Here is a 23032-nt window from a genome sequence, read left to right as displayed (position 1 = left end):
GTGTTGTATGTGTGTTGCGTGTGTTGCGTTGTTTGTGGAGCGCTGTGTGTCTGTAGCGTTGTGTGTGTGTTGCGCGGTTTGTGTGTGTGTGGTGTGTTTTGGGGGGAGGTATGTTTTGTGCAATGTGTGTGTTGTGCGGTATGTGCGTATATTTGTGTGTGCTGCGGTGTTTGTGTGTTGGGTGTTGTGTGTGTGCAGCGTTGTCTGTGTGTGTTGGTGTCTGTGTAGGGCAGTTGTTTGGGGTTCCCAGTGTGTGTGTGTGTGGTGTGTGGTGTGTTGTGCAGTGCGCGCGTGTGTGTGTGTGTGTGTGTGCGCATCAGCCTCTCTTCTCTCAGCCTACCTCTCCCAGCCTCCCTCCTCCCAGCCTCCCTCAGCATCAGCCTCCCTCTCCCAGCCTCCCCAAGCATCAGCCTCCACCAGCATCAGCCTCTCTCCTTCCAGCCTCCCCCAGCATCAGCCTCCGCCAGCATCAGCCTCTCTCCTTCCAGCCTCCTCCAGCATCAGCCTCCCTCTCCCAGCCTTCCCCAGGATCAGCCTCTCTCCTCCCAGCCTCCGTCCTCCCAGCCTTCCCCAGCATCAGCTTTCCCCTCCCAGCCTCCCTCAGCATCAGCCTTCCCCAGCATCAGCCTCTCTCCTCCCAGCCTCAGCCTCTCTCCTTCCAGCCTCCCCCAGCATCAGCCTCTCTCCTTCCAGCCTCCCTCAGCATCAGCCTCCCCTTCCCAGCCTTCCCCAGGATCAGCCTCTCTCCTCCCAGCCTCCTTCCTCCCAGCCTCCCCCTCCCAGCCTCCCTCAGCATCAACCTTCCGCTCCCAGTCTCCCCCAGCATCAGCCTCCCCAAGCATCAGCCTCCACCAGCATCAGCCTCTCTCCTTCCAGCCTCCCCCAGCATCAGCCTCTCTCCTTCCAGCCTCCCTCAGCATCAGCCTCCCGTTCCCAGCCTTCCCCAGGATCAGCCTCTCTCCTCCCAGCCTCCTTCCTCCCAGCCTCCCCCTCCCAGCCTCCCTCAGCATCAGCCTTCCCCTCCCAGTCTCCCCCAGCATCAGCCTCCCCAAGCATCAGCCTCCACCAGCATTAGCCTCTCTCCTTCCAGCCTCCCCCAGCATCAGCCTCCCCAAGCATCAGCCTCCACCAGCATCAGCCTCCCTCGTCCCAGCCTCCCCCAGCATCAGCCTCCCCCTCCCAGCCTCCCCCAGCATCAGCCTCTCTCCTCCCAGCATCAGCCTCTCTCATCCCAGCATCAGCCTCTCTCCTCCCAGCATCAGCCTCTCCTCTCTGTCCCCAGCATCAGCCTCTCTCCTCCCAGCCTTCCCCAGCATCAGCCTCTCTCTTCCCAGCCTCCCCTAGCATCAGCCTCTCTTCTTCCAGCCTCCCCCAGCATCAGCCTCTCTCCTTCCAGCCTCCCCCAGCATCAACCTCCCTCTCCCAGCCTTCCCCAGGATCAGCCTCTCTCCTCCCAGCCTCCGTCCTCCCAGCCTTCCCCAGCATCAGCTTTCCCCTCCCAGCCTCCCTCAGCATCAGCCTTCCCCAGCATCAGCCTCTCTCCTCCCAGCCTTAGCCTCTCTCCTTCCAGCCTCCCCCAGCATCAGCCTCTCTCCTTCCAGCCTCCCTCAGCATCAGCCTCCCCTTCCCAGCCTTCCCCAGGATCAGCCTCTCTCCTCCCAGCCTCCTTCCTCCCAGCCTCCCCCTCCCAGCCTCCTTCAGCATCAGCCTTCCCCTCCTAGTCTCCCCCAGCATCAGCCTCCCCCTCCCAGCCTTCCCCATGATCAGCCTCTCTGCTCCCAGCCTCCTCCAGCACGCCGTGCTCCTCTGCCGACACTCACACACCCGATCGCATCCACTCACACACACGCGATCGCATCCACTCACACACACGCGATCGCATCCACTCACACACACCCGATCGCATCCACTCACACACACCCGATCGCATCCACTCACACACACCCGATCGCATCCACTCACACACCCCCGATCGCATCCACTCACACACACCCGATCGCATCCACTCACACACACCCGATCGCATCCACTCACACCCCCCCGATCGCATCCACTCACACACACCCGATCGCATCCACTCACACACACCCGATCGCATCCACTCACACACACCCGATCGCATCCACTCACACACACAGACACTGACGATATCGCACATACGCGCTCACACTCACAACATCCGGAGATACCACATGCCTCTGGCCATGTGATCCTCCGTCAGGTCCTGGAAGGTCACAACAGCACAGTATCGAGGCCGAGAAGCAAGCGATATCGCCGGATGCTGTAAGTATGTGAATGCGATGTGAGGTGTGTGTGAGGTGTGTGTGAGGTGTGTGTGAGGTGTGTGTGAGGTGTGTGTGAGGTGTGTGTGAGGTGTGTGTGAGAGTGAGTGTGATCTGATGTGTGTGTATGTTTTCTTCCGCCGCAGCAGCAGGACCTTGATGCGCTTGTAACCATGTACCAACGTATCCACACCACTCCCGTGCGAGCGGAGGCCGGGGGGGGGGGTTGTGGGTGGGGGGGGAGTACAGTACTCACCTCGGTGACAGCCGTGTCAGTTCGGGGAATGTGCGGAGAGGGGTGGGGGGGGGTGGGGGGGGACAAGTACAGTACTCACCTCGGTGACAGCCGTGTCAGTTCGGGGAATGCGCGGGGGGAGGGAGGGGGCGGGGCCAGAGCTAGCGTGCATTGCGTGAGGGGGGCGGGGCGTGGCGTGGCCGAATTGCCAATGCCTGCAGGGTGCCGGGGCGAGAGACCAATCTGTGGGGGGGGCGGAGCCTGGGCGAGCGGCTGGCCAATCCGTGTGGGGGCGCAGCCTGGGCGAGCGGCCAATCGGTGTGGGGGGGCGGGACCATGGCGAGCCCAGCGGCCAATCAGCTTTGTGTCACCGTAAGGACACAATTTTGGAGCATGACAGACAGACAGACAGATAGACAGACAGACAGACAGACAGACAGACAGAATAAGGCAATTATATATATAGATTCTATTTTATTGGGAAAAGAAACAGATCTTGTATTTCTTCAAAATGAAGTCAGCAGCGCCTGATATCCCAGAAAAAAGTATTGTGTTGGCGAAAGTGCTCTAGGATGAATAGCAAAGTTTTTGAGGGCATTTTAAGGGATGACATGCAAAAATATGTTGCAGAAAATAATATAATAACTGACAGACAGCATGGATTCATGAAAGATAAGTCGTGTCTAACCAACCTGTTGGGGTTCTATGAGGGGGTAAGTGCAACTCTGGATATTGGTAATGCAGCTGATGTGATTTATTTGGACTTTGCAAAGGCATTTGATACTGTACCACATAATAGCCTTATACTAAAGCTCCAGAAGTAAGGACTAGGGGAAACTATATGCAACTGGGTAAGGAATTGGCTAAAAGATAGGAAACAAAGAGTAGTTATAAATGGAACATTCTCTAAATGGGCTATAGTCAGCAGTGGGGTGCCGCAGGGATCTGTGCTAGGACCAATTCTTTTTAATCTCTTTATTAATGACCTTGTGGATGGGATTGATAGTAAAGTGTCAGTCCTTGCTGATGACACCAAACTATGTAGGATATTAAAAACTGACCTTGATAGTATAATATTACAAAAAGATCTGGATAAGATGTCAGAATGGGCAGATACTTGGCAAATGAGATTTAATGTTGATAAATGTAAAGTAATGCACCTAGGACGGAGTAATCCTATAACTGCGTATACATTAAATGGAAGTAAACTCGGGACTACAGAACAGGAGAAGGACTTGGGTATTCTCATTACAAATAAGCTGAGCAGCAGCACTCAAAGTCAAGCAGCAGCTGCTAAAGCAAACAAGATTCTAGGGTGTATAAAAAGAGAGATTAGATCCCGTGATCCCAACGTATTGTTACCCCTCTATAAATCACTTGTAAGGCCACATCTGGAATATGGGATTCAGTTTTGGGCTCCACATTTTAAAAAGGACATTCAGAAGTTAGAGTCAGTTCAAAGGCAGGCAACTAGACTACTACAAGGGATGGAGGCCGCCCATATGATGACAGGTTGAAAAAGTTAGATATGTTTAGCTTAGAAAAAAGACGTCTCAGAGGAGATCTCATTTATATGTATAAATACATGCGTGGTCAATATAAAGGACTGGCACATAACTTATTTCTTCCAAAGACAATACTAAGGACCAGGGGACACTCACTGCGAGTGGAAGAAAAGCGATTCCGGCAGCTAAATAGGAAAGGGTTCTTTACAGTTAGAGCAGTCAGACTGTGGAATGCCGACCACAAGAGGTAGTAATGGCAGATACTATAACAGCTTTCAAAAAAGGGCTGGATGATTTCCTCAGTACACACAACATTGTTGGTTATAAATTACTTTGTGACCAAATGTAGAACTGGTGGAGGAAGGTTGAACTAGATGGACCTAGGTCTTTTTTCAACCTTAGTAACTATGTAACTATGTAACTATGTATACTCTGTATACTACTGTATATTTCTCATCATAGAATTTGTATCTTTTTTGTTAATTATTTTCATTTTTTAATATCCAGTGAGTGGAGCAGCATGTCTGGCTTTTGTGATGGAGCTGAAAGAGAGGTTTCCGATCCAATGAGAAGTCCATCATTATAAATAGCAAGACAGTACTCCAGATCAGATGAAAAAAAGTGTATCGCAATCCACGACTGTGCGACATTTCAGCTCCGTCCTAACTTTTATAAAAATATAGCTGAGACATCGCTCCTTTGTGGATCACAATATACCGTTTTTTCAACTTCATAAGTAGTGTCTCTTATATTATCTCTGGGGTGTTCCTACATGGATGTTTCATTTTTATTGTGATTTAATTTTATTTTTTAATTCTATTTATTTTTTATTCTTTCCTGCCAGTACAAGGCCAAAACTGAAGGTGATTTTGATTTTCAGTGCTCATTCAAGCAGTCGACCAGACTTAAATGTGGTGATCATAAATGTCATTTTGATCTCAGCCAGGGTTTGATGGATGACTGTTCTAGATCTTACATAGGGATATTTCTTTATGTAATGCTCGTAAATAATAAAATGACGATGCAGAGAAATTGATCCAGTAAGAGTGATTCAGGTTGTGGCTACAGAAAGTCATGAGACTCATTGGAAAATAGGTTAGTTTAGTTCTGATATCCCTGACCTCGTAATATACTTAGAATCATATAACAGGTCAACTTATATGATTTTTCCAACGTCAACTAGAGAAATGAGTGCCCTAATTATTTTGTGTACGATTGCTCCAATCATGTCGCTGAAAATAGATCAATGACACAGAGTCAATGAAAAGAAAATCTTTGGCACTACTCAAACACTTGTAGGTGGGATCGGTTGAAGAGTGACCAGGCACGAAACGGCCGTCGTCCGAACGCAACCTGCTTCCTCCCTTACTGTTTTAAAGATATTATAATAAATTTTGGCTTTTTATGGATGGTGAGTAGAGATGAGCGAACCGGTCCCGGTTCGGCTCGAGGCGGTTCGCCGAACGGGGGGTCTGGCTCGAGTTCGGCTCGTCGAACGTTCGACGAACCGAACTCGAGCCCATAGGAAACAATGGCAGGCAATCACAAACACAGTAAAACACCTAGAAAACACCCTCAAAGGTGTCCAAAAGGTGACAAACAACTCACAACACAACACAAACACATGGGAAAGTGACAAGGACATGTACTCATGCGAAAACAAAACAGCTGGACAAGGAAAAAGAGGAGGACACACAGATATAGGCATGGCACGCCCTTCTAAAGTCATGTAAAACACCGCAAGGTGACTCCAAGCGGAGTCTCCCTTTTTTCCAAAAATTGGGCCCCACACACCCACCCCTTCAGTGGCAGCAGTTGTGCCCCAGTTGTACACTTCACAGCTAGATTTGCATCAAGCACATTCAAAAATACGCCATTCTTATCCGTCCCCAGGATGACACCGGGGTAGGTAGCAAAGTCTTTCCTGATCCCAGCTCTGTTCATCTTGGCTTCTTTTAAAAACACAGCAAGCAAGGGTTACTCCAAGCGGAGTCTCCCTTTTTTCCAAAAATTGGGCCACACAGACACCCACCCCATCAGTGGCAGCACTTGGGCCCTAGTTGCAAACAGGATGTTTTGATTTGCATCAAGCACATTCAAAAATACGCTATTCTTAACCGTCCCCAGGATGACACCGGGGTAGGTAGCAAAGTCTTTCCTGATCCCAGCTCTGTTCATCTTGGCTTCTTTTAAAAACACAGCAAGCAAGGGTTACTCCAAGCGGAGTCTCCCTTTTTTCCAAAAATTGGGCCACACAGACACCCACCCCATCAGTGGCAGCACTTGGGCCCTAGTTGCAAACAGGATGTTTTGATTTGCATCAAGCACATTCAAAAATACGCTATTCTTAGCCGTCCACAGGATGACACCGGGGTAGGTAGCAAAGTCTTTCCTGATCCCAGCTCTGTTCATCTTGGCTTCTTTTAAAAACACAGCAAGCAAGGGTTACTCCAAGCGGAGTCTCCCTTTTTTCCAAAAATTGGGCCACACAGACACCCACCCCATCAGTGGCAGCACTTGGGCCCTAGTTGCAAACAGGATGTTTTGATTTGCATCAAGCACATTCAAAAATACGCTATTCTTAGCCGTCCCCAGGATGACACTGGGGTAGGTAGCAAAGTCTTTGCTGACCCATGACTTGTTCATCTTGGCTTCTTTTAAAAACAATGTAAGCAAGGGTTACTCCAAGCGGAGTCTCCCCTTTTTTCCAAAAATTGGGCCCCACACACACCCACCCATTCAGTGGCAGCAGTTGTGCCCCAGTTGTACACTTCACAGCTAGATTTGCATCAAGCACATTCAAAAATACGCCATTCTTATCCGTCCCCAGGATGACACCGGGGTAGGTAGCAAAGTCTTTCCTGATCCCAGCTCTGTTCATCTTGGCTTCTTTTAAAAACACAGCAAGCAAGGGTTACTCCAAGCGGAGTCTCCCTTTTTTCCAAAAATTGGGCCACACAGACACCCACCCCATCAGTGGCAGCACTTGGGCCCTAGTTGCAAACAGGATGTTTTGATTTGCATCAAGCACATTCAAAAATACGCTATTCTTAGCCGTCCCCAGGATGACACCGGGGTAGGTAGCAAAGTCTTTCCTGATCCCAGCTCTGTTCATCTTGGCTTCTTTTAAAAACACAGCAAGCAAGGGTTACTCCAAGCGGAGTCTCCCTTTTTTCCAAAAATTGGGCCACACAGACACCCACCCCATCAGTGGCAGCACTTGGGCCCTAGTTGCAAACAGGATGTTTTGATTTGCATCAAGCACATTCAAAAATACGCTATTCTTAGCCGTCCCCAGGATGACACTGGGGTAGGTAGCAAAGTCTTTGCTGACCCATGACTTGTTCATCTTGGCTTCTTTTAAAAACAATGTAAGCAAGGGTTACTCCAAGCGGAGTCTCCCCTTTTTTCCAAAAATTGGGCCCCACACACACCCACCCATTCAGTGGCAGCAGTTGTGCCCCAGTTGTACACTTCACAGCTAGATTTGCATCAAGCACATTCAAAAATACGCCATTCTTATCCGTCCCCAGGATGACACCGGGGTAGGTAGCAAAGTCTTTCCTGATCCCAGCTCTGTTCATCTTGGCTTCTTTTAAAAACACAGCAAGCAAGGGTTACTCCAAGCGGAGTCTCCCTTTTTTCCAAAAATTGGGCCACACAGACACCCACCACATCAGTGGCAGCACTTGGGCCCTAGTTGCAAACAGGATGTTTTGATTTGCATCAAGCACATTCAAAAATACGCTATTCTTAGCCGTCCCCAGGATGACACCGGGGTAGGTAGCAAAGTCTTTGCTGACCCATGACTTGTTCATCTTGGCTTCTTTTAAAAACAATGTAAGCAAGGGTTACTCCAAGCGGAGTCTCCCTTTTTTCCAAAAATTGGGCCACACAGACACCCACCCCATCAGTGGCAGCACTTGGGCCCTAGTTGCAAACAGGATGTTTTGATTTGCATCAAGCACATTCAAAAATACGCCATTCTTATCCGTCCCCAGGATGACACCGGGGTAGGTAGCAAAGTCTTTCCTGATCCCAGCTCTGTTCATCTTGGCTTCTTTTAAAAACACAGCAAGCAAGGGTTACTCCAAGCGGAGTCTCCCTTTTTTCCAAAAATTGGGCCACACAGACACCCACCCCATCAGTGGCAGCACTTGGGCCCTAGTTGCAAACAGGATGTTTTGATTTGCATCAAGCACATTCAAAAATACGCTATTCTTAGCCGTCCCCAGGATGACACTGGGGTAGGTAGCAAAGTCTTTGCTGACCCATGACTTGTTCATCTTGGCTTCTTTTAAAAACAATGTAAGCAAGGGTTACTCCAAGCGGAGTCTCCCCTTTTTTCCAAAAATTGGGCCCCACACACACCCACCCATTCAGTGGCAGCAGTTGTGCCCCAGTTGTACACTTCACAGCTAGATTTGCATCAAGCACATTCAAAAATACGCCATTCTTATCCGTCCCCAGGATGACACCGGGGTAGGTAGCAAAGTCTTTCCTGATCCCAGCTCTGTTCATCTTGGCTTCTTTTAAAAACACAGCAAGCAAGGGTTACTCCAAGCGGAGTCTCCCTTTTTTCCAAAAATTGGGCCACACAGACACCCACCCCATCAGTGGCAGCACTTGGGCCCTAGTTGCAAACAGGATGTTTTGATTTGCATCAAGCACATTCCAAATCCACAAGCATTTACTCTCCCCAGGATGACACAGGGGTAGTAAATTCCTTCTGGATCCATGACTTGTTCATTTTGATGAACGTCAGTCTGTCCACATTGTCACTGGACAGACGCGTGCGCTTATCTGTCAGCACACACCCAGCAGCACTGAATACACGTTCAGAGACAACGCTGGCAGCTGGACACGACAAAATCTCCAAGGCGTAAGTTGCGAGCTCTGGCCATTTTTGTAGGTTTGAAGCCCAAAAGGAGCAAGGCTCCAGTTGCACAGTCATGGCATCGATGTTCATTTGGAGATACTCCTGTATCATCCTCTCCAGCCGTTGACTATGTGTCAGACTTGTTGTCTCTGGTGGCCTTGCAAAAGAGGGTCTAAAAAAATTATGAAAAGATTCCATAAAATTGCTGTTACCGGCACCAGAAAAGGTCCTACTGGTACGGGTAGACTGTTGAAGATGACGAGACCGTCCCATGTTTGTCAAGTTACAACTGGGAGATTCACTCCCTGCACCTGCACGGTTGTTTGGTGGAAAAGCCGAGCTAAGATCTAGTAACAGCTTCTGCTGATACTCCTGCATACGTGCGTCCCTTTCTATGGCTGGAATTATGTCACAAAATTTGGACTTGTACCGGGGATCTAATAGTGTGGCAATCCAGTAGTCATCATCACTTCTAATTTTGACAATACGACTGTCATGTTGGAGGTAGTGCAACAAAAAGGCACTCATGTGTCTTGCGCAGCCATGCGGACCAAGTCCATGCTGTGTTTGTGGCATAGAGGTGCTACCCGTTCTTTCTTCCTCTGACATCTGACCCCAACCTCTTTCAACTGAAATTTGACCAAGGTCTCCCTCATCCGCTGAGTCTTCCATGTCCATGGACAGTTCGTCCTCCATTTCTTCATGTTCTCCTGCACCTTGCTCAACATTTCGCCTGCTACTATGCGCCCTTGTCGATCCCTGTCCCCCATGGTCCCATGCCTGCTGCGTTGGTGATGATGAACGTCTGGACCTTCGTGATGTTGTTGTCCCTTGCGCATATGAATCCTCCTGTAGTTCCTCCCCTTCATGTTGTCCCACCCCCTGACTCCGAATAGTGTTTAGCGTGTGCTCCAGCATGTAAATGACTGGAATCGTCATGCTGATAATGGCATTGTCAGAGCTAAACATATTCGTCGCCATGTCGAAACTGTGCAGAAGGGTGCATAGGTCCTTGATCTGAGACCACTCCATCAGGGTGATCTGCCCCACCTCTGCATCTCGTTGGCCCAGGCTATACGTCATGACGTATTGCACCAGGGCTCTGCGGTGCTGCCACAGTCGCTGTAACATGTGGAGAGTTGAATTCCAGCGTGTCGCCACATCGCATTTCAGGCGATGAACCGGCAGGCCGAAAGACTTCTGGAGCGATGCAAGTCGCTCTGCTGCGGCGCTTGAACGGCGGAAGTGAGCTGACAGTTTTCGTGCCCTGTTCAGAAGGCCATCTAGGCCGGGATAGTGTGTTAAAAATTGCTGCACGACAAGGTTCAACACGTGAGCCATACAAGGTACGTGTGTCACCTTGCCCAGGCGAAGTGCCGCACCCAGGTTTGCAGCATTGTCGCACACGGCCTTACCAGGCTGCAGTTTGAGTGGAGACAACCATTTATTAAACTCGGACCGCAAAGCTGACCACAACTCCTCAGCTGTGTGACTCTTATTACCAAGACATGTCAAGCTAAAGACCGCCTGATGCCGTTGCGCTCTGCTGCCAGCATAGTAATGAGGGGTGCGTGATTCCTTCTGCGCAGTGAGAACGCTGGTGGCCTGACCAGGCAGGCTTGGGGCGGAGGTGGAGGACCCAGATGAGGTGGAGGATGCAGAAGCAGTGGCGGAACTTGGACAGACAGAGGATTGACACACAAGTCGTGGGGACGGCAAGACTTGTGCAGCAGACCCTTCACCATCTATCACCATAGTTACCCAGTGCCCAGTCAGCGACATGTAACGTCCCTGTCCATGCTTACTGGTCCAAGTATCGGTGGTGAAATGCACCCGTTCACACACAGAGTTTCTCAAGGAAGCGGTGATGTTGTGTGCGACATGCTGGTGTAGCGCGGGCACACCTTTCTTAGAGAAGTAGTGGCGACTAGGCATCTGGTACTGGGGCACAGCGACAGACATAAGGTCTCTAAAATCCTGTGTGTCCACTAGGCGGAAAGGCAGCATTTCGGTAGCCAACAGCTTACAGAGGGATAGAGTCAACCTCTTAGCTTTGTCATGGGTCGGAGGAAGTGGCCTTTTATTTGACCACATCTGAGGGACAGAGATCTGGCTGCTGTGTGTAGACGGTGTTGAGTAGGGTGTCCCTGGAAAAATGCAGGTTTGTGAGGAAAGTGCAGGCGGAGACATGATGTTGCCTTCATCCAACGTTGGTGCTATCGATGTCTGAGAGAGCTGTACACACTCACTTGTTTCCCCTTCCAAACCAACTGACGACCTTACAAGCAAACTGCCTGTTGCGGTTACAGTGGTGGAAGTTTTGCGTGGAAAAACAGGTGTGGCAGCTGTCCCCACAGTCCTAGAAGATGAAGAGCGCGCGGATGCAGTGGAAGGGGCGGGCGGTGGATGGTTCGCTCCGCTAGGCCGCATTGCAGCACGGTGAGCTTCCCACCGGGACTTATGATATTTATTCATGTGACGATTCATGGAAGAAGTTGTCAAACTGCTGAGCTTTTGACCTCTACTAAGAGAATCATGACAAATGTTACATATCACATGAGTTGGGCGATCTTTTTCGATGTGAAAAAAGGACCAGGCTAGGCAAGGCTTAGAGGCCATGCGACCTGTTGATCCACCCCGAATAATGCTCATAGGCAGAGTGGTGGCTGAGGATGCAGTTGTAGACGTGCTACCAGTGCTCCGACTCTGTCCAGGAAGGCGCAAGGTAACTTCGTCGTCGGTTGCATCCTCCTCCACCGCCTCTGTTGACCTCCTCGAGTGCCTGACTGGGGGTTGACAGTAGGTGGGATCTAGAACGTCATCATCAATTGTTGTGTTTGCACTCCCCTCCCCCTCAGACCGAGCCTCTTCTTGCCCTGACGGAATATTTAAGTTGTCATCCCAATCGGGTATCTGCGTCTCATCTTCATCAGTATGTTCCTCATTGTCTATAACCACAGGTGTTACAGTTTGTGACAAAGGGTCAACATTATGCTCAGAAACTTGGTCCTCACGGCCTGAATCTGAGTCACAAAAGTTCTGGGCATCACTGCAGACCATTTCCTGTTCTGTACTCACTGTAGCTTGGGAGCAGACCTCTGATTCCCAGGCTATAGTGTGACTGAACAGCTCTGCAGACTCAGCCATCTCAGTTCCACCATACTGTGCAGGGCTGATGGAGACTTCAGAGCTGGGAGAAATCAAGTGTGATTGGGATGACAACTCAGAGGACTGGTGTTTTTTGGATGCGGTACTTGAAGTGGCTGAGAGGGCACTTGTTGGACCACTTGAGATCCATTCAAGCATTTTCCTTTTTTGCCCATCATCTACCTTTCTTCCTGTTGTTCGTGTCCGTAAAAAAGGGAGCACATCGGATTGTCCACGGTAAGTAGTAGACATCTTACTTTTGCTGGTAGATGGTCTATCTTCAGCAGATGATAATGGAGCTTTGCCACCTTCCCCACGGACAAAACCTTTTTTGCCTTTTCCACCACGCCTCTTCCCCTTTCCACCAGCATCTGTCATTTTGCCACTCATGTTGATTGCGACAAGATTGTGGACTGAAAATGTGGTAGTAAAAATTGAGAGGTGGTGAAGATTGCAGTGGTGGTCTAGCTTTATTAACAGCAGAATAATAAAGAATAAATATCCCTGACAATGCAACTTAGTTATAATTAGTTGGAGTGTGCAACGCAGGCAGACGTGCTGCAAATGTCTTTGCACTAGTGGGACTATAGCAAAGTCCAATAGCCACGTATAGGATGCCACTAGGTACACTGAGTGTTTGCTAGTATAATGGCTTGGTTAGAATGAGTTGTAGTGTGCAACGCAGGCAGACGCGCTCTGCAAATGTCTTTGCACTAGTGGGACTATAGCAAAGTCCAATAGCCACGTATAGGATGCCACTAGGTACACTGAGTGTTTGCTAGTATAATGGCTTGGTTAGAATGAGTTGTAGTGTGCAACGCAGGCAGACGCGCTCTGCAAATGTCTTTGCACTAGTGGGACTATAGCAAAGTCCAATAGCCACGTATAGGATGCCACTAGGTACACTGAGTGTTTGCTAGTATAATGGCTTGGTTAGAATGAGTTGTAGTGTGCAACGCAGGCAGACGCGCTCTGCAAATGTCTTTGCACTAGTGGGACTATAGCAAAGTCCAATAGCCACGTATAGGATGCCACTAGGTACACTGAGTGTTTGCTAGTATAATGGCTTGGTTAGAATGAGTTGTAGTGTGCAACGCAGGCAGACGCGCTCTGCAAATGTCTTTGCACTAGTGGGACTATAGCAAAGTCCAATAGCCACGTATAGGATGCCACTAGGTACACTGAGTGTTTGCTAGTATAATGGCTTGGTTAGAATGAGTTGTAGTGTGCAACGCAGGCAGACGCGCTCTGCAAATGTCTTTGCACTAGTGGGACTATAGCAAAGTCCAATAGCCACGTATAGGATGCCACTAGGTACACTGAGTGTTTGCTAGTATAATGGCTTGGTTAGAATGAGTTGTAGTGTGCAACGCAGGCAGACGCGCTCTGCAAATGTCTTTGCACTAGTGGGACTATAGCAAAGTCCAATAGCCACGTATAGGATGCCACTAGGTACACTGAGTGTTTGCTAGTATAATGGCTTGGTTAGAATGAGTTGTAGTGTGCAACGCAGGCAGACGCGCTCTGCAAATGTCTTTGCACTAGTGGGACTATAGCAAAGTCCAATAGCCACGTATAGGATGCCACTAGGTACACTGAGTGTTTGCTAGTATAATGGCTTGGTTAGAATGAGTTGTAGTGTGCAACGCAGGCAGACGCGCTCTGCAAATGTCTTTGCACTAGTGGGACTATAGCAAAGTCCAATAGCCACGTATAGGATGCCACTAGGTACACTGAGTGTTTGCTAGTATAATGGCTTGGTTAGAATGAGTTGTAGTGTGCAACGCAGGCAGACGCGCTCTGCAAATGTCTTTGCACTAGTGGGACTATAGCAAAGTCCAATAGCCACGTATAGGATGCCACTAGGTACACTGAGTGTTTGCTAGTATAATGGCTTGGTTAGAATGAGTTGTAGTGTGCAACGCAGGCAGACGCGCTCTGCAAATGTCTTTGCACTAGTGGGACTATAGCAAAGTCCAATAGCCACGTATAGGATGCCACTAGGTACACTGAGTGTTTGCTAGTATAATGGCTTGGTTAGAATGAGTTGTAGTGTGCAACGCAGGCAGACGCGCTCTGCAAATGTCTTTGCACTAGTGGGACTATAGCAAAGTCCAATAGCCACGTATAGGATGCCACTAGGTACACTGAGTGTTTGCTAGTATAATGGCTTGGTTAGAATGAGTTGTAGTGTGCAACGCAGGCAGACGCGCTCTGCAAATGTCTTTGCACTAGTGGGACTATAGCAAAGTCCAATAGCCACGTATAGGATGCCACTAGGTACACTGAGTGTTTGCTAGTATAATGGCTTGGTTAGAATGAGTTGTAGTGTGCAACGCAGGCAGACGCGCTCTGCAAATGTCTTTGCACTAGTGGGACTATAGCAAAGTCCAATAGCCACGTATAGGATGCCACTAGGTACACTGAGTGTTTGCTAGTATAATGGCTTGGTTAGAATGAGTTGTAGTGTGCAACGCAGGCAGACGCGCTCTGCAAATGTCTTTGCACTAGTGGGACTATAGCAAAGTCCAATAGCCACGTATAGGATGCCACTAGGTACACTGAGTGTTTGCTAGTATAATGGCTTGGTTAGAATGAGTTGTAGTGTGCAACGCAGGCAGACGCGCTCTGCAAATGTCTTTGCACTAGTGGGACTATAGCAAAGTCCAATAGCCACGTATAGGATGCCACTAGGTACACTGAGTGTTTGCTAGTATAATGGCTTGGTTAGAATGAGTTGTAGTGTGCAACGCAGGCAGACGCGCTCTGCAAATGTCTTTGCACTAGTGGGACTATAGCAAAGTCCAATAGCCACGTATAGGATGCCACTAGGTACACTGAGTGTTTGCTAGTATAATGGCTTGGTTAGAATGAGTTGTAGTGTGCAACGCAGGCAGACGCGCTCTGCAAATGTCTTTGCACTAGTGGGACTATAGCAAAGTCCAATAGCCACGTATAGGATGCCACTAGGTACACTGAGTGTTTGCTAGTATAATGGCTTGGTTAGAATGAGTTGTAGTGTGCAACGCAGGCAGACGCGCTCTGCAAATGTCTTTGCACTAGTGGGACTATAGCAAAGTCCAATAGCCACGTATAGGATGCCACTAGGTACACTGAGTGTTTGCTAGTATAATGGCTTGGTTAGAATGAGTTGTAGTGTGCAACGCAGGCAGACGCACTCTGCAAATGTCTTTGCACTAGTGGGACTATAGCAAAGTCCAATAGCCACGTATAGGATGCCACTAGGTACACTGAGTGTTTGCTAGTATAATGGCTTGGTTAGAATGAGTTGTAGTGTGCAACGCAGGCAGACGCGCTCTGCAAATGTCTTTGCACTAGTGGGACTATAGCAAAGTCCAATAGCCACGTATAGGATGCCACTAGGTACACTGAGTGTTTGCTAGTATAATGGCTTGGTTAGAATGAGTTGTAGTGTGCAACGCAGGCAGACGCGCTCTGCAAATGTCTTTGCACTAGTGGGACTATAGCAAAGTCCAATAGCCACGTATAGGATGCCACTAGGTACACTGAGTGTTTGCTAGTATAATGGCTTGGTTAGAATGAGTTGTAGTGTGCAACGCAGGCAGACGCGCTCTGCAAATGTCTTTGCACTAGTGGGACTATAGCAAAGTCCAATAGCCACGTATAGGATGCCACTAGGTACACTGAGTGTTTGCTAGTATAATGGCTTGGTTAGAATGAGTTGTAGTGTGCAACGCAGGCAGACGCGCTCTGCAAATGTCTTTGCACTAGTGGGACTATAGCAAAGTCCAATAGCCACGTATAGGATGCCACTAGGTACACTGAGTGTTTGCTAGTATAATGGCTTGGTTAGAATGAGTTGTAGTGTGCAACGCAGGCAGACGCGCTCTGCAAATGTCTTTGCACTAGTGGGACTATAGCAAAGTCCAATAGCCACGTATAGGATGCCACTAGGTACACTGAGTGTTTGCTAGTATAATGGCTTGGTTAGAATGAGTTGTAGTGTGCAACGCAGGCAGACGCGCTCTGCAAATGTCTTTGCACTAGTGGGACTATAGCAAAGTCCAATAGCCACGTATAGGATGCCACTAGGTACACTGAGTGTTTGCTAGTATAATGGCTTGGTTAGAATGAGTTGTAGTGTGCAACGCAGGCAGACGCGCTCTGCAAATGTCTTTGCACTAGTGGGACTATAGCAAAGTCCAATAGCCACGTATAGGATGCCACTAGGTACACTGAGTGTTTGCTAGTATAATGGCTTGGTTAGAATGAGTTGTAGTGTGCAACGCAGGCAGACGCGCTCTGCAAATGTCTTTGCACTAGTGGGACTATAGCAAAGTCCAATAGCCACGTATAGGATGCCACTAGGTACACTGAGTGTTTGCTAGTATAATGGCTTGGTTAGAATGAGTTGTAGTGTGCAACGCAGGCAGACGCGCTCTGCAAATGTCTTTGCACTAGTGGGACTATAGCAAAGTCCAATAGCCACGTATAGGATGCCACTAGGTACACTGAGTGTTTGCTAGTATAATGGCTTGGTTAGAATGAGTTGTAGTGTGCAACGCAGGCAGACGCGCTCTGCAAATGTCTTTGCACTAGTGGGACTATAGCAAAGTCCAATAGCCACGTATAGGATGCCACTAGGTACACTGAGTGTTTGCTAGTATAATGGCTTGGTTAGAATGAGTTGTAGTGTGCAACGCAGGCAGACACGCTCTGCAAATGTCTTTGCACTAGTGGGACTATAGCAAAGTCCAATAGCCACGTATAGGATGCCACTAGGTACACTGAGTGTTTGCTAGTATAATGGCTTGGTTAGAATGAGTTGTAGTGTGCAACGCAGGCAGACGCGCTCTGCAAATGTCTTTGCACTAGTGGGACTATAGCAAAGTCCAATAGCCACGTATAGGATGCCACTAGGTACACTGAGTGTTTGCTAGTATAATGGCTTGGTTAGAATGAGTTGTAGTGTGCAACGCAGGCAGACGCGCTCTGCAAATGTCTTTGCACTAGTGGGACTATAGCAAAGTCCAATAGCCACGTATAGGATGCCACTAGGTACACTGAGTGTTTGCTAGTATAATGGCTTAGTTATCAGTTGGAGTGTGCAGAGGACAAGAGGGTACAGTGGCAGGATTGTGGTGCTCTGGGTAGAGGAATGGAAGACTGCCTTTCTATTCCCTCCTAATGGTGAAATGCAGGTAGGAAATCCCTGACCTGGGCTACACAGACGCTGTTGCTGTTTGCAGGACCTGTCACCTATGGCTCTCTGACCCTGCCGGTTGGAGCCCTTAAAAGGACTGCTATAAAGTGCTCTCCCTAAGCTGTCTAACGCTGTGTATGCAGCGCATACAGCTGTATCGGCTATAGGACTCAGGAAGACGGAGCTGCGACAGTGATGTCTGACACCAAAGACGCAGAAGGCAGATAATGGCGTCCGTGAAGAAAATGTCCGGTTTTATAATGCAGGGACATGTGACATGCAGATCCTATCACACATGCCGTTGCTTCTCTGGCTCAAAGTCCACTTAGCTGTGTGTGTGTCTGGGATTGGCTGACATGCTGGCCCGCCCCACAAGACGCGCGCGCTTAGGGAAGGAAGACAAGAAAAAAAAAAAAAAAAATGGCGATCGCCATTATAGAAACAGCAGTGATCTGAAGGCGCTGTTCACGCACACTATACACTGAAATGTGATAATAGTTTGATTCACAGAGTGACTTACACTATTACAGCAGAAACCAAGCTATGATTTAGCTGTTTTTTGGCTGCTAGAACCGTTCTCGAACGTTTCTAGAACTACCGAGCTTTTGCAAAAAGCTCGAGTTCTAGTTCGATCTAGAACATGCCCCAAAATCACTCGAGCCGCGAACTGGAGAACCACGAACCACGAACCGCGCTCAACTCTAATGGTGAGTGCTACTTGATTTTTACTTCCTCTTTTTTGTTCAAAACTGAAACAGACCTGTCTTTTCTACCAATCAAAAATCAGCTTCAATTTTTTAAAGGAATGGTCTAGTTTCAGGAAAGTTAACCCCCTAATGCTATAAAGTCTATAAGCCATCAAACACAGTAGACATTCACCCTCTTTTGGTGTCACAGCGACAGTGCGTATTACCGCTGTAGCTAATCACTGAGCTAAGTGGCTATGCCGAGGGAGTTGGTGCGAGCTGCTGACCTGAGTGATTGGCTACAGCGGTTATGCCCGCTGCTGATGTGACATCCCTGCTGCAGTGAAGACACTCAAACCGTAGCTGTGATACACATCTGTCAGAGGAACCAGTAGCTTCTGGGCTTATTATTTTAGGTAAAAAGCATTTGGGGTCCACTTTCCTGAAAGTTTTGCCACTTTTGTAAGCTTTTACGTTGTGAGTGCTTCAGAGTAAAACATATCTGCAATAACCCAGTCTGTGTCTGATTTATGCTGCCATTGTTTAAAGTAATACTTTTTATATTTATTTAATGTGGTTACCTTGCACAACTAGGGCCTTTTTATGCTAATACAGCTAATATGCTAATACAGATAATGCGATAATTATATACAGTAAATGTACCGAAACAATGTATGGCCACATGCTGGTAATCAATTTTATCCTCTAGAATTCAGACCTTGTCATAGTTTGCAGAGTGTATGCCGGATCACTGAGTCAGATAATTGCTCCTGGAAAGCAAATATAGAGTTGTCCTGCTGGCTATGTAAGGGTTCTATGGGTTTAATCTACAAAATGTATATATATATATATATATATATATATATATATATATATATATATATACAAATATACACACGTAAATCTATATATATACAGTGGAACCTTGGATTTAGAGTAACTTGGTTTGAGAGTGTTTTGCAAGACAAGCAAAGCTTTTTAAAAATGTGTAGCTTGCAATAAGAGCAAATATTCACCATGCACACTTCCGGTACCGTCCTCCCACTGCGCTCTGTTTCTGATGCTCTGTGTAGTCTAAATGCCTGTGCAGATTCCTACCCCACATTTGACTTAGTTCTGCCCTTATTTTGGGGAGATTAGATTTTGTGTGTATTGTATTAGAATAAAGGTTGTCATCATTTTTTCTCTCTATAGTGTACCTCCCGCACTCCAAAAATTCTACAATTCTATTGTAAGCTAACCTGCAGCTTGTTTTATATGTTTTTTACTGTACAGTATTTTGTATTAGTGCACTGTAATAATTTTATATGAATACAGTACATTATTTTGCATTACTGTAATAAGTTTGTATAAATACAATAAATATTTTGGGTTGTGGAACGAATTATCTGTGCTTCAATTATTTCCTATGGGAAAATTCGCTTTGATATAAGAGTAGCTTGGTTTAAGAGCACACTCCTGGAACAAATTATATCGTAATCCAAGGCTCCACTATATATATATATATATATATATATATATATATATACACACAGATGTACTATACATATGTTATGTATATATATATATATATGTATATATACTGTATATGTCATACTTGTTCAGAACAATGTGCACATATACATATATATATATATATATATATATATATATATATATGTATATATATATATATATACATATATATATATATATATATATATATATATAGTATATATATTTTTATATATATATATGCACACTGTGTATATACTGTATATATAAATATATAAATATATATATATATATATATATATATATATATATATATATATATATAAAAATAAAAAAACTATTTCTTTATTATTTACTTATAGATACATATATAAACATACATGCATATAAATAAATTAAAATTATATATATATATTCTGCTGTAAATAGAGGATCATGACTCTTTTTGCTGTACTGGAACAGTAATATCAGTGGGTCTTTTGTATGAATGAGGCTTACGTTACACAATATTATTAATATCCTTGAAGCACATGTTCTACTTTCTCACTTTCTGGTTCTTTGATGTAAGTCAGAATCTGAATGAAAAGGACACATATTCTGTATGAAGTGAGCAGTTGTCCAGTGTACTGTACCTCATTCTTTGATCATCTGGGGGTGTCATTTCCACGTGGTGAAGAGGTCCATTCAAGTTAACAACATGTAAGGTGACAACTGGATTCTCAAAGCCGGCCTAAAACATGAAATACCGAACAACCGTAAAGTTTATGCTTTTATCATTTCAAATGCATTAAATCTGAGCGTACAGTGTGTACAACTTCAACTAGATTTCAGACGGATGGGCCAAATGGGTAGAAACATGGCTTTATGATATACGGTATGAAATGAATATATGTATGAAACACCTGCTATAAGACTCCGTGCTCGTAGTGTCCACACTCCATAAATCCTGTGTTTGCACCATTTACTTACATATACCTCCCCATCAAAATAGTTCATATATATGGATGAGATGTATGTATACTCAGCATACTCTTATGTTTACATGATGGATTTTTCCACTTCCAGATTTGAAGTCCGCATTGTAGGAAAAAAAAAAAGAAATGACATGTCACTTCTTATTTTGCCATTGAAATGAATAGGATGTTTTATTCAAAGAGTATTTGAAGCTGTTTTCATGTGGAGTTTAGAGCAGTGCCTGTTCCAAATCCAATGTAGAAAAACTCCATGTGAACATAAACAAGGTTTACAAAGAAGTGTAAAACCGTGCATACCACCAATGCAACACATGTAGCTGTTACGGGGCTCCAGGAGAAAAGGAGCCTGACCTTGATTAGTCCCATTTCTGTTGCTATTAAAGGACCACTCCGGCATTTCTTTTTAGCATTGGCAGTGGTGCTTTTAATGTAAGGTCCTTGCACTTAGTACTATACTCAGCGCGTTTTTTGTAAAAAAATATTTGCCAGTACGCATCTCCAAGGCGAGGAGAGGGGGTGGGGGTGGGGGTGCTGTCAGGCACCGGCGGCCGAGATTTAGGGGCGGGTGAGGGGGTGAGCTTCAGGAACTGTCAGCCGGTGGTCGAGATTGAGGAGTGGGGAGGGGGTGCTGTCGGGAGATTTTGTGCACGGTTTACTTGTTGAGGCACTGGGCGGCAGAGAACCGACTCCCCCCCTGAATCCCAGCACTGACCACCATCCCCAGCAGAGAACCGACCCCCCGCCCCTGAATCCCAGCACTGACCCCCATCCCCAGCAGAGAACCGACCCTCCCCGATCCCAGCACTGACCACCATCCCCAGCAGAGAACCGACCCCTTGATCCCAGCACTGACCACCATCCCTAGCAGAGAACCGACCCCCTGATCCCAGCACTTACCACCATCCTCAGCACAGAACCGACCCCCCCTGATCCCAGCACTGACCACCATCCTCAGCAGAGAACCTACCCCGCCCCTGATCCCAGCACTGACCACCATCCCCAGCAGAGAACCAATGCCCCCCTGATCCCAGCACTGACCACAATCCCCAGCAGAGAACCGATCCCCCCCCGATCCCAGCACTGACCACCATCCTCAGCAGAGAACCGAACCCCCTGATCCCAGCAGCACTGGCCCCCACCATAGATGGCCCACAGTAGCACTGAGCCCCCCCAAAAAAATTCCAGAACAGGCACACAGCATGAAGCTTACCCACACAGTAAATGAAAGAACTCCTGTTTTCAACTATGAAAACACTGACCTTGGTTTCTGTAGGAAAGAATGTCATCCATAGCGTGGTGTCTTGAAGTAGAACGCTGCATCAGAAACCAGCATCCACAAATGGCGAGATGCAGGAGGCAATAGCGTCGCCTCGTGCATTGTGAAATTAGACGACGCCCCTAACATGTGACGGTAGTAACGTCATGCCGGGAAGGAGCCTGTACACTCTAGCATCTAACCTTGTGCCTCCGCTCTACACATGGCTAATTTGTATAGTTTACAAATTAGCCATGTGGACAGAGCCAGAGCTGCTGCCCCTCAGCGCTCTTCAGATTTTACGGTACGCCATACCGGCACGTACCGCCGCAAAAAAAGCACTGACTATACTCATCCGCTGTCATCTGCACCTTTTACCAATGCCGCTCCAGTCCTGTGGTGCCGTCTTGTGACCACAATTTCTGACTGTCATGGAAGTCAGAAGTTACCTAACAAGTTCGCAGTGTAACTTTATTAGAGCCAGAACGAGGCTCTCATAGACTTGCATTGAAAAGTGACCTCCGGGATGCTCCATGAAACACTGAAACAGCCGGCAGGTCACAAATTGCTGGGGAGCGTCAGAAGAGGCGATGAAAGAAGATGGCGAAGGGTAACTATAAAGGGTACTTTACACGCTGCGACATCGCTACCGATATATCGTCGGGGTCACGTCATTAGTGACGCACATCCGGCGCCAGTAGCAACATCGCAGCGTGTGACACCAAGGAGCGACGATCAACGATCGCAAGAACATCCAAAAACGGTGATCGTTGACACGTCGCTCCTTTCCTTAATATCATTGCTGCTGCAGGTACGATGTTGTTCGTCATTCCTGCGGCATCACACATCGCTATGTGTGACACCGCAGGAACGACAAACATCTCTTTACCTGCGTCCACCGGCAATGCGGAAGGAAGGAGGTGGGCGGGATGTTACGTCCCACTCATCTCCGTCCCTCTGCTTCTATTGGACGGCCGCTAAGTGATGTCGCTGTGACGCCGAACGCACCTCCCCCTTGATAGAGGCATTGTTCGGCGGTCACAGCGACGTCGCTGACAAGGTATGTGCGTGTGACGCTGCCGTAGCGATAATGTTCGCTACGGCAGCGATCACCAAATGTCGCACATACGACGGGGGCGGGTGCTCTCGCGCTCGACATCGCTAGCGATGTCGCAGCGTGTAAAATACCCTTAAGAGTAGGGTAAGGGATCGTACATTTAAAGCCCCACTCCAGTGGTAATATACAAAACAAATGCTAGAGCAGTACTTTAAGTGGCAAGAACCTATGCAGAATTCCTTCCTTCAGCTAGGCAAGTTGCATTGTTAGCAGCAAAAGGTGGGGAGCAGTCTTACAAAGGTTGTATCAAAGGCCGCTTTACACGCAACGACA

At 47.4% G+C, this 23032-nt stretch overlaps 1 protein-coding gene across 3 annotated transcripts in view; it reads right to left on the bottom strand.

Moving 5' to 3' along the window:
* DPP6 (dipeptidyl peptidase like 6) overlaps window positions 1–23032 on the bottom strand; it is a 1510443-nt gene that overhangs the window by 127388 nt on the left and 1360023 nt on the right. For all 3 annotated transcript variants that reach the window (XM_075315434.1, XM_075315436.1, XM_075315435.1), the window contains exon 10: window positions 20046–20143. In XM_075315434.1, coding sequence (XP_075171549.1) covers window positions 20046–20143 — 98 coding nt within the window. The remainder of the gene's footprint in view (window positions 1–20045; window positions 20144–23032) is intronic.

The sequence above is a fragment of the Anomaloglossus baeobatrachus genome, chromosome 6, assembly GCF_048569485.1.
Source record: "Anomaloglossus baeobatrachus isolate aAnoBae1 chromosome 6, aAnoBae1.hap1, whole genome shotgun sequence".
Classification (NCBI taxonomy): Eukaryota; Metazoa; Chordata; class Amphibia; order Anura; family Aromobatidae; genus Anomaloglossus; species Anomaloglossus baeobatrachus.
The sequence above is the reverse complement of the archived record's forward strand: the minus strand, read 5'-3'. Positions and strand labels throughout refer to the sequence as shown.